Raw genomic sequence first — 11,557 nt, 5'->3', positions numbered from 1 at the left:
CTGCAGCAAGGGGAACAAGTAGCTAGGATCACTTCTGGCTCCTTTGAGTACCCCCTCCTGCACAGGGCTAGAGATCGGGAGATCTGGCCAAGGTCAGACTCCAGTTCTGCTCCCTTGGCCCAGGTTTAGGGGGAGATCGTTAGGATTTTAAGTCTTCTGGAAGAGCACTGCCCTCTTAAGAGCCTGCTCTGGGGTTGGAGGTAGCTGAGGAACCCCAGAAACCACCTGGAGGCTTTGCAAAAGGCCAAAAGCTGCGGAACAGGAAGCTGGAGCAATGAATCCCAACCAGCAGGGCTGATGCCTAAGTAGGAAGGAATGCCCTGTGACCTCGGGCAGGTGTAGCTGAGACCTGTCTAGCCCAAGCCCAGATGAAAGGGAAGCAGACAGTGTGGGGGCTTCCTTTCCATGCACAGCCAACTGGGGGCCATCACAGTGTGGTACCTCCCCGCCAGGAGCTTAGATTTGGAGTTGTTCAGGAATATATTGGGAAACCAGCTCAGCTTCTCTCTAGCTGTGGGAACTTGGGTGGGTTTCTACATTTTGTCTGGTTTTGGTTTCCTCATTCATAGGATGGGGATAATGGCCTCCAAGTCTGGTTTTATTGTCAGGGTAAAGATGAGACCGGTGCATGGCTCAGCACGATGCCTGGCTCTTGCAGGTACACAGGAGCTGAGGCCAGCAGTGTACAGATCGAGCGGCTGTTCAGGGGTTCCGGGGCCAGAGGTGGGCAGTGAGAGCTGGGTGATGATGCTACTGGCCTCATTGCTTGCTTGCTTTCTTTGAAAGATTAATGAATTTATTTGAAAGGCAGATTGGCAGATTGGCAGAGAGGGAGAGGCAGAGAAAGAGATCTTCTATCTACTGATTCACTCCCCACTGATGGCTGGGGCTGGGCCAGGCTGAAGTCAGGAGCCTGAAACTCTAGCTGGGTCTCCTGCTTGAATGGCAGGGGCCCAAGTATTTGGTCCAATTTCCACTGCCTTCCTAGGAGCATTAGCTGGGAGCTGGATCGGAAGCAGAACAGCCGGGACTTGAACCGCTGAGCCACTATGCCAACTCTATGGCCTCAGTGTTCCACTATTGTCTCCTGTGCGGTCTCCCTTCACCCCAAATCCCATAGCTCCAGGACTTCAGGGTCTCACTGGAGCTGCACTACCCCATCAGTCCTCTCCTTTGGGGTTGCTTGGCCCCAAAGCATCGAGGATTCCCCTTGCTCTGCTGTCAGGGTTATTCCTGGTTCCCTCTGTTTGTTGACTGAGTCCTTGGTTACTAGAGTAGTATTTTCGGAGGGTAAGCATATGCAAATCAGGAAGCTATATCTTAAAGAATATCTGTGTGCAGGGATGGGGATGGAGGGAGAGAGGCACCCAGGGGCCAGGACAGAGAAAGACTCAGAGGGAAGTGGGCTCTGGCCTGCTGCCAGTCCAGTGCCTCCCAGCAGACTCTTCCCGGCTGGCCCATGTCTTTGAGGATAGGCCCAACTCTGGGCCATCCTGGGGCTGACAGCTGAGGCCGCATGGCCCAGGGGCTGCAGCTGTCCCTGCCGCAGGGCCGCTGGCCACTGCCCTGTGGGCGGGGTGGCGCAGGTGGGTCCTCGGTGTTAGCTTGACCCCTGGTGCTTCCTCAACCCCTTTCTGTGTGCAGTGGGAGCAGTCACCTACCACTGCTTCCATCAGGCCTGGCCCGTCCACCACCAGACTCGGGATCAGAGCTTGCCTGGCTGTAGCATGAGGAGGAGGTGAGGGGAGGCGTGGTGAGGAAGACGGGATGGCAATGGGACAGAGGGGAGAAGTCACCCAGGGTGGGGGTCTCAGACCTCAAAGCTGGGGTGGGATCGAAGGTGCTGGAGGGGAAGGGAAGTGCTCACTGATATGGAGAAAAGGGAGCAGAGGAGACCACGCTTGTGGTGGATAGGAGACCTCTTGAAAGGATGCCAGAGGCGGCAGCACCATGGCACAGTAGGTTAATCCTGCGCCTGATGCACTGGCATCCATATGGGCACTGGTTCTAGTCCCAGCTGCTCCTCTTCCAATCCAGCTCTCTGCTGTGGCATGGGAAGGCAGTGGAGGATGGCCCAAGTGCTTGGGCCCCAGTGGGAGACCTGGAGGAAGCTCCTGGATCCTGGCTTTGGATCGGCACAGCTCTGGCCATTGCAGCCATCTGGGGAGTGAATCAACAGATGGAAGACCTTTCTCTCTGTCTCTCTCTCTTACTGTCTGTAACTCTACCTCTCAAATAAATAAATAAAATCTTAAAAAAAAAAAAAGAAATAAAAGATGCCAGAGGACAGGCCCTAATTTCCGTAGTACCAGTTCACAAAGACACAAAATAATAGAACTGATTGCTGTGACCTCATGTGCCTCCCACCCCCCTCCAGGGGGCAGGGGGCAGAGTTGGGTGGGGAGAGGAAAGAGCAAATGTACCCAATCAGCCACCAGGCTTGTAACGCTGTCATCCCGACTTCTCTGAGTCCAGCATCTTCAACAGTGTTTGGAAAGGTGGTCAGGTTTTTTTGGTTTGGTATTTTTATTTTTTATTTAAATTTTAATTTTTTTGATTTTTTAAGGAATACAAATTTCAAAAGTACAACTTCAGGAATATAGTTATTCTTCCCACCACACCTGCCCTCCCACCCACACTCCCACCCCTCCTCCTCCTCCCTCTCCCCTTGCCAGTCCAATTCTACAATAAGATTCATTTTCGGGGCCAGTGCTGTGGCGCAGCAGGTTAAAGCCCTGGCCTGAAGCGCTGTCATCCCATATGGGCACTAGTTCTAGAGCCGCTGCTCTTCTGATCCAGCTCTCTGCTGTGGCCTGGGAAAGCAGTAGAAGATGGCCCAAGTGCTTGGGCCCCTGCACCCACGTGGGAGATCTGGAAGAAGTGCCTAGCTCCTGGCTTCAGATCGGCACAGCTCCGGCCATTGCGGCCATCTGGGGAGTGAACCAGCGGATGGAAGACCTCTCTCTCTGTCTCTACCTCTCTCTGTAACTCTTTCAAATACATTAAATAAATATAAAAAAAAGATTCATTTTCAGTTAACTTTGTACACAAAAGACCAACTCTATACTCAGTAAAGATTTCAATAATTTGCACACATACACACACACACACAACAGTTTGAGAACTAGTTTTTCAGTTAACTCTCATAATACAACTCATTGAGGACAGAGGTCCTTCATGGGGAGTTAGTGCACAGTGACTCCTGTTGTTAATTTAACAATTAACACCCTTATGTATGACATCAGTGACCTCCCGAGGCTCTTGACATGGTTTGGTATTTTAAATTTCCAGTTCCTCCCTACAAGAGATAGTGGAAATCAATTTGAATAAACAAAACAGGTTTGCTGAGAATAAAACCAGGACTCCTGACCTGAGGCAGGCAGGCTGCTCCGAGGGCCCTGTCAACCAGCACAGCAGCTGCGGAGAGGGCGAAAGGGCCAGCATGCACCAGGTGAGTGCTCCGTGCTCAGCGGAGCAGAGCTGCCTCAGGTGTGGGGCTGGGGTAGCCAGTGGGATCTTGGTGAGCTGCTGGGGGCAGGGCAGTTCTGTGGGAGCAAAGGCCCAGGCAAAGTGAGAGCTGTTCTCTCTCTGGCCTTTGCCCACAGGTGGTGGCGTTCCTGGCAATGGTCGTGGGGACCCACACCCTCTGTTTGGAGCTTTGGAAGGACTGCAGTCACAGGTCTACCTGCTGCACCAGTAAAGGGCAGGCCCTCCCTGAGGAGTGGCTGCAGTGGACTCCTGTGCCCGTGACTCCCCCAGAGCTGGAGCTCACCCACCCCCAAGAATCCTGCAGGGCCAGCGAAGACGGACCCCTCAATAGCAGGGCCATCTCCCCCTGGAGATACGAGTGAGTCTGCTGTCGCCTCCCCAGTGTCTGCCTGTGCCCCGCCCTGGTGTGTGTGTGAAACCCCACCCCCAATTCCAGCACACCTCCCCCTTCCCATCTCAGACAGGTCTCAGAGCGTTTGGGGCTTCAACAAGACCGGAATCTGAGTCCCAGCTCTGACTCATTGGATGTGTGTGGACCAATAACTCAAGTTTTCAAAGCTCAGGGTTGGTTAGTTTGTTTCAATTCCAGTAGGCTAATATGCAGATCAAATGAAATAATGGATGTAAAAGTCTATTCCTCTTCTTCACTTTTGATCCCTACAATGGCCCCTGCTTTTCTAACTAAAACATTGGGGAGTAATGGCGTGATGCGGGCACAGAACAGCCCAGCCTAATGCTCCTGGCCTGGGCCATGTTAGGTTGCAGGTGCACTAAGACAGCCAAGGCCTCAGCTCTTGGGGGCAGCTTCGTGGCTGGAGCCCTGGGCTGGTTCTCTTTGATCATGATTGTGGCCATTTTATTTTCCACTCTGTGTGCTACAGGAATATTCTAATTCTCTGTGCCAGGATGTGAATATTATTAGGAAGCACTGAAAAAGGGATGGCAAAGCAAAACATTAGAAAGGAGGGCTTTGGGGATCCCGCACATCTTGTGTGTGTGTGTGTGTGTGTGTGTGTGTTTTAAGATTTATTTTTTTACTCGAGAGGCAGAGTTACAGACACAGAGAGGGAAAGGCAGAGAGAGGTTTTCCACTGCTGGCTCATTCCCCAAATGCCTGCAAAGGCCGGAGCTGTGAAAATCTGAAGCCAGGAGCCAAGAGCTTCTTCTGGATCTCTTCTCTGGGTCTCCCATGCGGGTGCAGGGGCCCAAGCACTTGGGCCATCCTCCACTGCCTTCTCAGGCCATCAGCAGTGTGCTGAATCAGAAGTGGAACAGCCGGGACTAGAACCAGCGCCCTTATGAGATGCCGGCACCACAGGCAGATACTTAACCTACAGCGCTGGCCCCAACACATCTTGTTTTGTGAACTCAGCAGCCGTCTCTGTCCCCCAATGCCCCCCACACCATAAGCCCAGTTCTACTTCACCTGGGCTTTGGGGACGGGTAGAGACATTTACTGGGGTAGGGAAGGGGTCAGCTTTAGTGGAGATTAGACCTAGGGTGGACATGGCAGGTCACGATGCGTGGGGGCTGTCCCAGAAGGCTGGCTGGGGGACCTCTGGCCTGAGCTTGGCTGACTCAGCTGCGGTCCAGACCCCTCACGGGGAGGTTGTGGACCCCCACATAATCACTCAGCTGGCCTTCCCCAAAGTGCGTCCCATGGAGCACTCAGAAAAAATGATGGGTGGGTTTGGGAAAGGCTGCTCCAGCCCCTGCCCCGTAGATTCATAACATCTCAGCGTGGGAAATTCCGTGGTCCAAACTCATGGGACCACGGAACCCTTTGCTTGCAGGGTGTTTATCTGGGAACTGCGCTGGCTGCACCCCAGAGAATTGGGTTTCACAGGGGGCATAGTCCTCCAACCTGGCAATACAGTCTAGAATGCAATAATTACAAGAAAGCTCGGGCAGAGGCCAGCGGATGTGTCACAGGGCAGCAGAGCTAAGGCAGGAGCCCGCTGCCTTCCCCACCTCCCTAATGGACCAGCTGGGAAACCTCTCTTCACCCCTTACTCCCATTTCCAGTGGGAAGATGAATTCCGGGGTGTGTGTGCGTGCGTGCGTGTGTGTGTGTGTGCAGGGGACTTGCTCCAAGTCACACAGCAAGGGGGGGTGTCTCAGGACTGAGGAGCAGCCAGGCCTCCAGCGGCCGTTCGCTCCTCCCCCGCCCCGCCCTCCCTGATCCGGCCCCTCCCTCCCGCACAGGTTGGACCGGGACCTGAACCGGCTCCCCCAGGACCTGTACCACGCCCGCTGCCTGTGCCCGCACTGCGTCAGTCTCCAGACGGGCTCCCACATGGACCCCCTGGGCAATTCGGAGCTGCTCTACCACAACCAGACCGTCTTCTACCGGAGGCCGTGCCGCGGCGAGCGCGGGCTCCGCCAGGGATACTGCCTGGAGCGCCGGCTCTACCGCGTCTCCTTGGCTTGCGTGTGCGTGAGGCCCCGGGTGATGGCTTAGTCGTGTGTCTGCCTGAGGCCGACCCTTGGCGGGAAAACTGGAGCTAGGTGTCCCGTCACCTGCCACGGTGGCCAGGACCCCTGAGCGCTCGTCCTCTCCAAAGCACCCCGGGGACCAGCAGGTCCTTGGCTCGGCGTGGGGGGCTTTGGCGCCCTTTTGCACTTTGGGAAGCACTTTGTGAAGGCAGCAGCTGCGGGAAGCTGGCGTCCTGGCCTTGCTGGAGATGAGCACTCCTGTCTCTGCCTTCCGCCCTTCCCCCAGCTGCCCTGGCCCAGCACAGGCACTTTCTTGATAATCACCCCTTTGCCAGGGGAAGGCCCTCATTTCATTTGTTCATTCTCTCGCTCACTCACTCGTTCACGGGGGCATCAAGCATTCGGTGGACGTAGATCACTGCACATGGGCAGATTCATCCAAATAAACATCTGTATTTAAAAATGATCTAGTTTGTCTCTGGCATGCATCGTGGCCCCCCACCTGGGTGCCTTCTCCACCCGCCCCCCACAATGCTCCCCTACCACCCACTCTCTGGCCCCCCAGAGTTTCTGCTGCACCCTCCCACCCCTCCGCTCTCGGGACCAGGGTGGGGGTCAGGCTGCGCTCCCAGCATGCTGGAGACACAGAGGCCCATTGAGGCACCACAGCAGGCACACAGCGCCCCCTTGTCCCTCAACAATCCGCCTTTGTCTCTGGTCCTGGCTACGGCTTTGCCTGGGTCCTGGGGGGTGCAGCCTGAGCCGGGCTCTGGTCCCACCCTCTCTAAAAGGAAAAGGGAGACGGGACTGGCATAGGAAGGGGGTTAAGGTTAGGGGAAGCGGACACATACAGCACACATACAGCTTCAGGCTTAGGTCGCCGGGCACTCCTCGTCCAGCCCCCACCTCCTTATCTCCTGGCTCCTCCCATTTGTTTCGGGACCTCCCCTTCTCCCCCATTCCTTCTGCCCCTCTCCAGGCTGGGTTGGGCTCTGAGTGAGGGGAGGGGCTAGCCACTCCGCCCTCCTCCCTCCCCTTCCCTGCCCTCCCCTATGCCTCCCAGGGTGCTGGTTCTGCCACAGTGAGGCTCCGGCACAGTGGGGTGAAGGCTCGCCTCTTCACTTGCAGGTTTCTCAAAGTGCCTTCTCCCTCCGGCCTGCTTCCCTAGCCTGCCAGGTCTCCTGGGCTGGTGGCGGTGGGGGGCCGTGCCCCGTGGGCCCCACGGAGAGATGCTGGGTGCCTGGGACCGCCGAGACCGGCCCTCCGAGGAGGGGGCAGCTGCCGCGCTCCAGGGCTTCGCCGTGGACAAGAGCTTCCTCTCTTCCCTCAAAGGCATCCTGCTGGAGACCGAGCTGGTAACAGCTGCCTCCCCCACCTGGTGCCTCCGTCCCCCCTCCCACCTATGCCCCAGGCTCAGCTGTCAGCAGCCCCCTGCCCAGGCTCCCTGCACACCCCTCTGTCCTGGCTGCCCCGCTCTCATCTTCAGAGTTCCGTTGCAGCAGGAAGGATTGAAGTTAGACTGAGGACAGCCTTTGGGGACATTGGGGGAGTGGGAGACAGTGGGGTCGGGCCAGCCTGCCTTTCCCTGGCTGTAACATGGCCACTTCTCACCTTGTCCCTGGAGTCCACCTATTAGAAAGGACGGACTTCCTGCCAGCTGCAGTTGATGTGGCATCTGCTGCCCTTGACCATCAGTCCTCAGTTACTTAGTGAGACCACAAGGCCTCCATAGAGCTGCCACCCCGTACCGCCAGAGCTGAAGGCTCACCCAGAGCCCACTGGGTGGCACCTGTCTTCACTGGCCCTTGTCAGGGGAGTTTTGGGCATCTGGGAGCAGGGAACACGTTCTATAGGATATAGGACTGGGGTGGCTTCTGGGCTGTGGGGCACATGGCACTCTCCGCTCCTGGGGACATGTCCTGGTGGATCATCATAGGCCAGCCCCCTCCCCCCACCCCAGTCATGCAGCTTGGATGCACTGCTGGCTCTGCTGGGACCCTTGAATGGTGGCTCCTGACCCTGGGGAGCAGGGGTGGGGTGGGGGTGGGGACTCTCCAGGCTCTTCCTTCTCTCCGAGGACGGGGCAGCTCCTGATGAGTGTGAGGCCTAGGCTGGCCAGTGCCCGTGTCCCCTTCCTGGCAGGCGCCCCCTGCTCCGTCCCGCAGGTCCTGGTTTTCATCATCTTCATCTGCTTCACGGCCTCCATCTCTGCCTACATGGCCGCGGCACTGCTGGAGTTCTTCATCACGCTCGCCTTCCTCTTCCTCTACGCCACCCAGTACTACCAGCGCTTCGACCGGCTCAACTGGCCCTGTCTGGTGAGGAGCCTGCCTTCCCAGGACCTTCCTCTCCTCACCCCCACTGCCCGCCTTTTCCGCACTCCTTGTGCTCAGAACTGTGCCGGGACTCACACTGACTTCTCAGCCATGGGGTCCCGGCATCGGGGAAGAGGCACACCCTTGGGTCCTCTCAGCAGGGGCCCAGCCCCAGCCAGCCCTGCCCTACCCGGCCCCCCTGGCTGCTCTGCGTGGGTCTGTCTCAGCTTCTCATCCTCGTGGCTTGTGGGTCCCCCTGCTTCCACACCCCGGGTGGCCATGTGGGTTCTCGCTCTCAAAAGCGCTTCGTGGTGTGTCGTGTCCAGGGTGTGTCCCCACACAGGGATTCAGAATGCCTCAGAGCCAGGCCGCTGACTCCCTGCCTTGGGACGTCCCTGTGACCCTGCCCCCGCCCCTCCCACTCCCCCAGGACTTCCTCCGCTGCATCAGCGCCATCATCATCTTCCTGGTGGTCTCCTTTGCTGCTGTGACCTCCCGGGATGGAGCTGCCATTGCTGCTTTTGTGAGTCCAGCTTGGCAGGGCTCGGCCACCCCGCAGGGCTCTGGCTGGCGTTTGCACACTTTGTGCAGCGCCTGCCTCGAACCTCACCCTGTACCACCCACCCCACCTCTCCCCTAACCCAGTGGCCCAGCAGCCTCTGTTGTACCGTCCCTCAGGTTTTTGGCATCATTCTGGTTTCTGTCTTTGCCTATGATGCTTTCAAGATCTACCGGACTGAGATGGCGCCCAGGGCCTCCCAGGGTGAGTGCCTGTGCTCCGAGTGCCCATGTCCCCTCCCCTGCCCCAGCCACGTTGGCCTGATGTGGCTTCCCTCCCTGGTTTCTTCTCCACAGGGGACCCGCAGTGACTCTGGGGCTAACTGGCTCCTAGCTGCCGCCGGACCTGCACTAGTGGGGCCCAGCCACGTCTCCTTTGGGTTCATAGCTCCTGGCCCAGGCCTACAGAGACATCTGCCTGAGAAGTCACTGGAGACGCGTCTGTGGAGCCTGACTCTTGATGAAGCCCTGGCCAGGAGAGGGGGACTTAGGGAAGGAGGGGGTGGGCAGAGGAAGCTGGCCCTCCAAGGGCCCCCAAATTAAAAGATTGGAATCTGACCGCTGAGTCTTTTCTTCCCCAGAAAGCAGGCAGACCAGGGATGCCAAGAAGCGTCCTTGGCAAAAGTGCCCAGGACACACTGTCCCTCCCTGGGGCTGGGTCTGAGCAGTGACGATGAAGACATCCTTCCACGCAACACAGAACTTGGCTGTGTGCAGAGGTTAAGCTGCTGCCTGTGACACCCGCATCTCATAGGAGTGCGGGTTCAAGTCCCAGCTGTTCCACTTCTGATGCAGCCCCTGCCACCCATGTGGGAGAGCTGGGTGGAGCTCTTGGATTCTGGTTTCAGCCTGGCCCAGTCCCGGCTGTTGCAAGCCCTTTGGAGAATGAATCAAATGTAGTAGATGGAAGATCTGTCTGCCTCTCTCTGTCACTGCATTTCAAATAAATAAAAAATACATCTTTAAAAAAATATAAAAAGTAAAAACCTTGGCCACTCTGACATATCCTGGTGGCTGGGTGCCTGGAGTTCTGTCTGGAACAGCGCAAGTCTTCCAAACATCATGTCCCACCCTGCACTGGGCACGCAGGTTTGTCCATGAGCTTGTGTGGAGGCGCCTGCCTGGGGTGTGTGTGTAGAGCTCCCCCTGGTGTTGTGGAGGAGGCTTTGGCCTGCAGGCCGCAGGGGTGGCAGAGAGGAGAGATTCCCAAAACGCTGGTGCCAGCAGGGCCCTTGGTGACCAGCTGGGCCGATGCCCTCATTCCCTCCAGCGGTTATGGGACGTGACCTTCCTATACCTGTGACATGGCTAGGGCTGGCACCCAGCTCTCCTGACACCTGGACAGGTGTTCTGGGTACTGTACTGGCCCAGCCTCAGCCACAGGCCCATGGCAGTACAATGCAGCCAGCAGCTCCTTCAAGCTGACTTGCTAACCCTTCCCCCCAACACTGCTTCTTCCTGCTCTGAAAGACCTTCCTTCCTCTTCCTCTGGGGACCTCCTGCCAGGTATCGCCCAAGCCTCTTGGTAGTGTGAACATTTCTCCCTTGATCTGAACTTTCCTGCCTCTGGTTTCCTTTCTTAAAAAAAAAAAAAAAAAGTTTATTTATTTGAGATGCAAAATGACTTCCATTTGCTGGTTCACTCTCCAAATTCCTGCAAGAGCCAGAGCTGGGCCAGGCTGGAGCCAGGAGCCCGGAACTCCATCTAGATCTCCCACATGGGGGTCAGGGTCCCAGGCACTTCAGCCATCATCTGATGCCTCCAAGGCACAATAGCAGGAAGCTGAATCAGAAGTGTGGAGCAGCAGGGACTTGAACTAGGAACTCTGATATGGCATGTGGTTGTCCTAACCCCCATGCCACAATGCCCACCCGCTGCCCTGGTTTTCTGCCCTCAATCCTGGCTCTGCTTCAGCGCTGGCAGTTCTCCCGGGCTAGAACCAGTTGGACTGTTTGTTTCTCAGAAGGTGTCTGCTTGTGGTTCTTAGGGTTGTATGCACAGTCTATTTGCAGGACTAGCAGGCTGGCTTTGGTTGGGGCAGGGGTGGGTACAGCCTCAGAGGAGGCAAAGAAGAGGTTCAGCTAGGGGAGTTGCCAGAAGGCTGCCAGGTAAAGGGATGAGATGGTACGAAGTCCAGCCCAGTCCCCTGAGCGGCTGTGTACCCTGGGCTGGACTGTCCCAGTAGCTCAAAGAGAGCAGAAATGTGATGGGTGGTGTGAACCTGTCTGTGCTCCCAGGCTTGTCTGTGTCTGGGTGGGAGACTAGCAAAGCCCAGGCTTGCCCCACGCTGCACGTGGACTCCAGGAGCCCTCATGGTGAGACCCCGGCCCACAGAGGTGAGAACTGACAGCAGGAGCTGACAGCCAGGCTGGGACCTGTCCCCCACTTCCTTGTATCCTGGTCCTCATGCAGCTCCAAACCTCTCCTGGCATCAGTGGGAAATTAATTGCGCAGAGAACAGGGGTCCCAGAATAACTTCAAGCCCTGCAGCCTTGAGGTGCAGCAGGTGCAGGGCAGCTTCAGCCTCGGCACCAAAATCTGCCTCTTGGCATCTGGAATTGGAGCCTTGCTGTTCTCCACTTTGGAAACGCCCCCTTCTCTTTGCTTGGGTGCATACTGAGCAGAGCTGGGTCTCACAGCTGTGCTGCCGCAGGTGGGACACCTCACTTCTCTGGGCCTTGGTTCCCTCCTCTACAGCTGTGGGAGCTTTGGCTGCCTTGGCTTGCTCACAGGGGCTGGGGCCACCCCCTTTCCTGGG

The 11,557-nt window shown here is 57.0% G+C and overlaps 2 protein-coding genes across 3 annotated transcripts; both read left to right on the top strand.

The window, feature by feature from the left end:
• The first annotated feature begins 3,299 nt into the window (after positions 1–3,299).
• IL25 (interleukin 25) lies at positions 3,300–6,391 on the top strand. Its single transcript, XM_002717906.4, has 3 exons — positions 3,300–3,451; positions 3,606–3,847; positions 5,695–6,391. Exons 1-3 carry the CDS (start codon positions 3,443–3,445, stop codon positions 5,948–5,950), a joined length of 507 nt encoding a protein of 168 aa, XP_002717952.1. The 5' UTR covers positions 3,300–3,442; the 3' UTR covers positions 5,951–6,391.
• Positions 6,392–6,928: 537 nt separating this feature from the next.
• On the top strand, positions 6,929–9,356 carry CMTM5 (CKLF like MARVEL transmembrane domain containing 5). 2 transcript variants are annotated; one of them, XM_002717907.4, is made up of 5 exons: positions 6,929–7,280; positions 8,091–8,243; positions 8,671–8,763; positions 8,919–9,003; positions 9,096–9,356. In XM_002717907.4, the coding sequence occupies exons 1-5, from the start codon at positions 7,155–7,157 to the stop codon at positions 9,107–9,109; spliced, it is 471 nt and encodes a 156-aa protein (XP_002717953.1). In that variant the 5' UTR covers positions 6,929–7,154; the 3' UTR covers positions 9,110–9,356. The 2 variants fall into 2 exon arrangements, with proteins under 2 accessions (XP_002717953.1, XP_051678638.1); XM_051822678.2 differs by having other exon boundaries at positions 7,148–7,280; positions 8,003–8,243.
• Positions 9,357–11,557: the final 2,201 nt, after the last annotated feature.

The sequence above is a fragment of the Oryctolagus cuniculus genome, chromosome 12 (genome assembly GCF_964237555.1).
Source record: "Oryctolagus cuniculus chromosome 12, mOryCun1.1, whole genome shotgun sequence".
In the NCBI taxonomy this organism is placed as follows: Eukaryota; Metazoa; Chordata; class Mammalia; order Lagomorpha; family Leporidae; genus Oryctolagus; species Oryctolagus cuniculus.
This window is presented reverse-complemented; position numbering and strand designations above follow the sequence as displayed.

Bases quoted from the DNA above. Each gene is read 5' to 3' on its own strand.
- CMTM5 (XM_002717907.4), top strand. From the start codon at position 7,155: ATGCTGGGTGCCTGGGACCGCCGAGACCGGCCCTCCGAGGAGGGGGCA. The intron at 8,244-8,670 runs GTGAGGAGCCTG...CCACTCCCCCAG, and splicing joins GGCTCAACTGGCCCTGTCTG to GACTTCCTCCGCTGCATCAG. The intron at 8,764-8,918 runs GTGAGTCCAGCT...ACCGTCCCTCAG, and splicing joins GAGCTGCCATTGCTGCTTTT to GTTTTTGGCATCATTCTGGT.
- IL25 (XM_002717906.4), top strand. The intron at 3,848-5,694 runs GTGAGTCTGCTG...CCTCCCGCACAG, and splicing joins ATCTCCCCCTGGAGATACGA to GTTGGACCGGGACCTGAACC.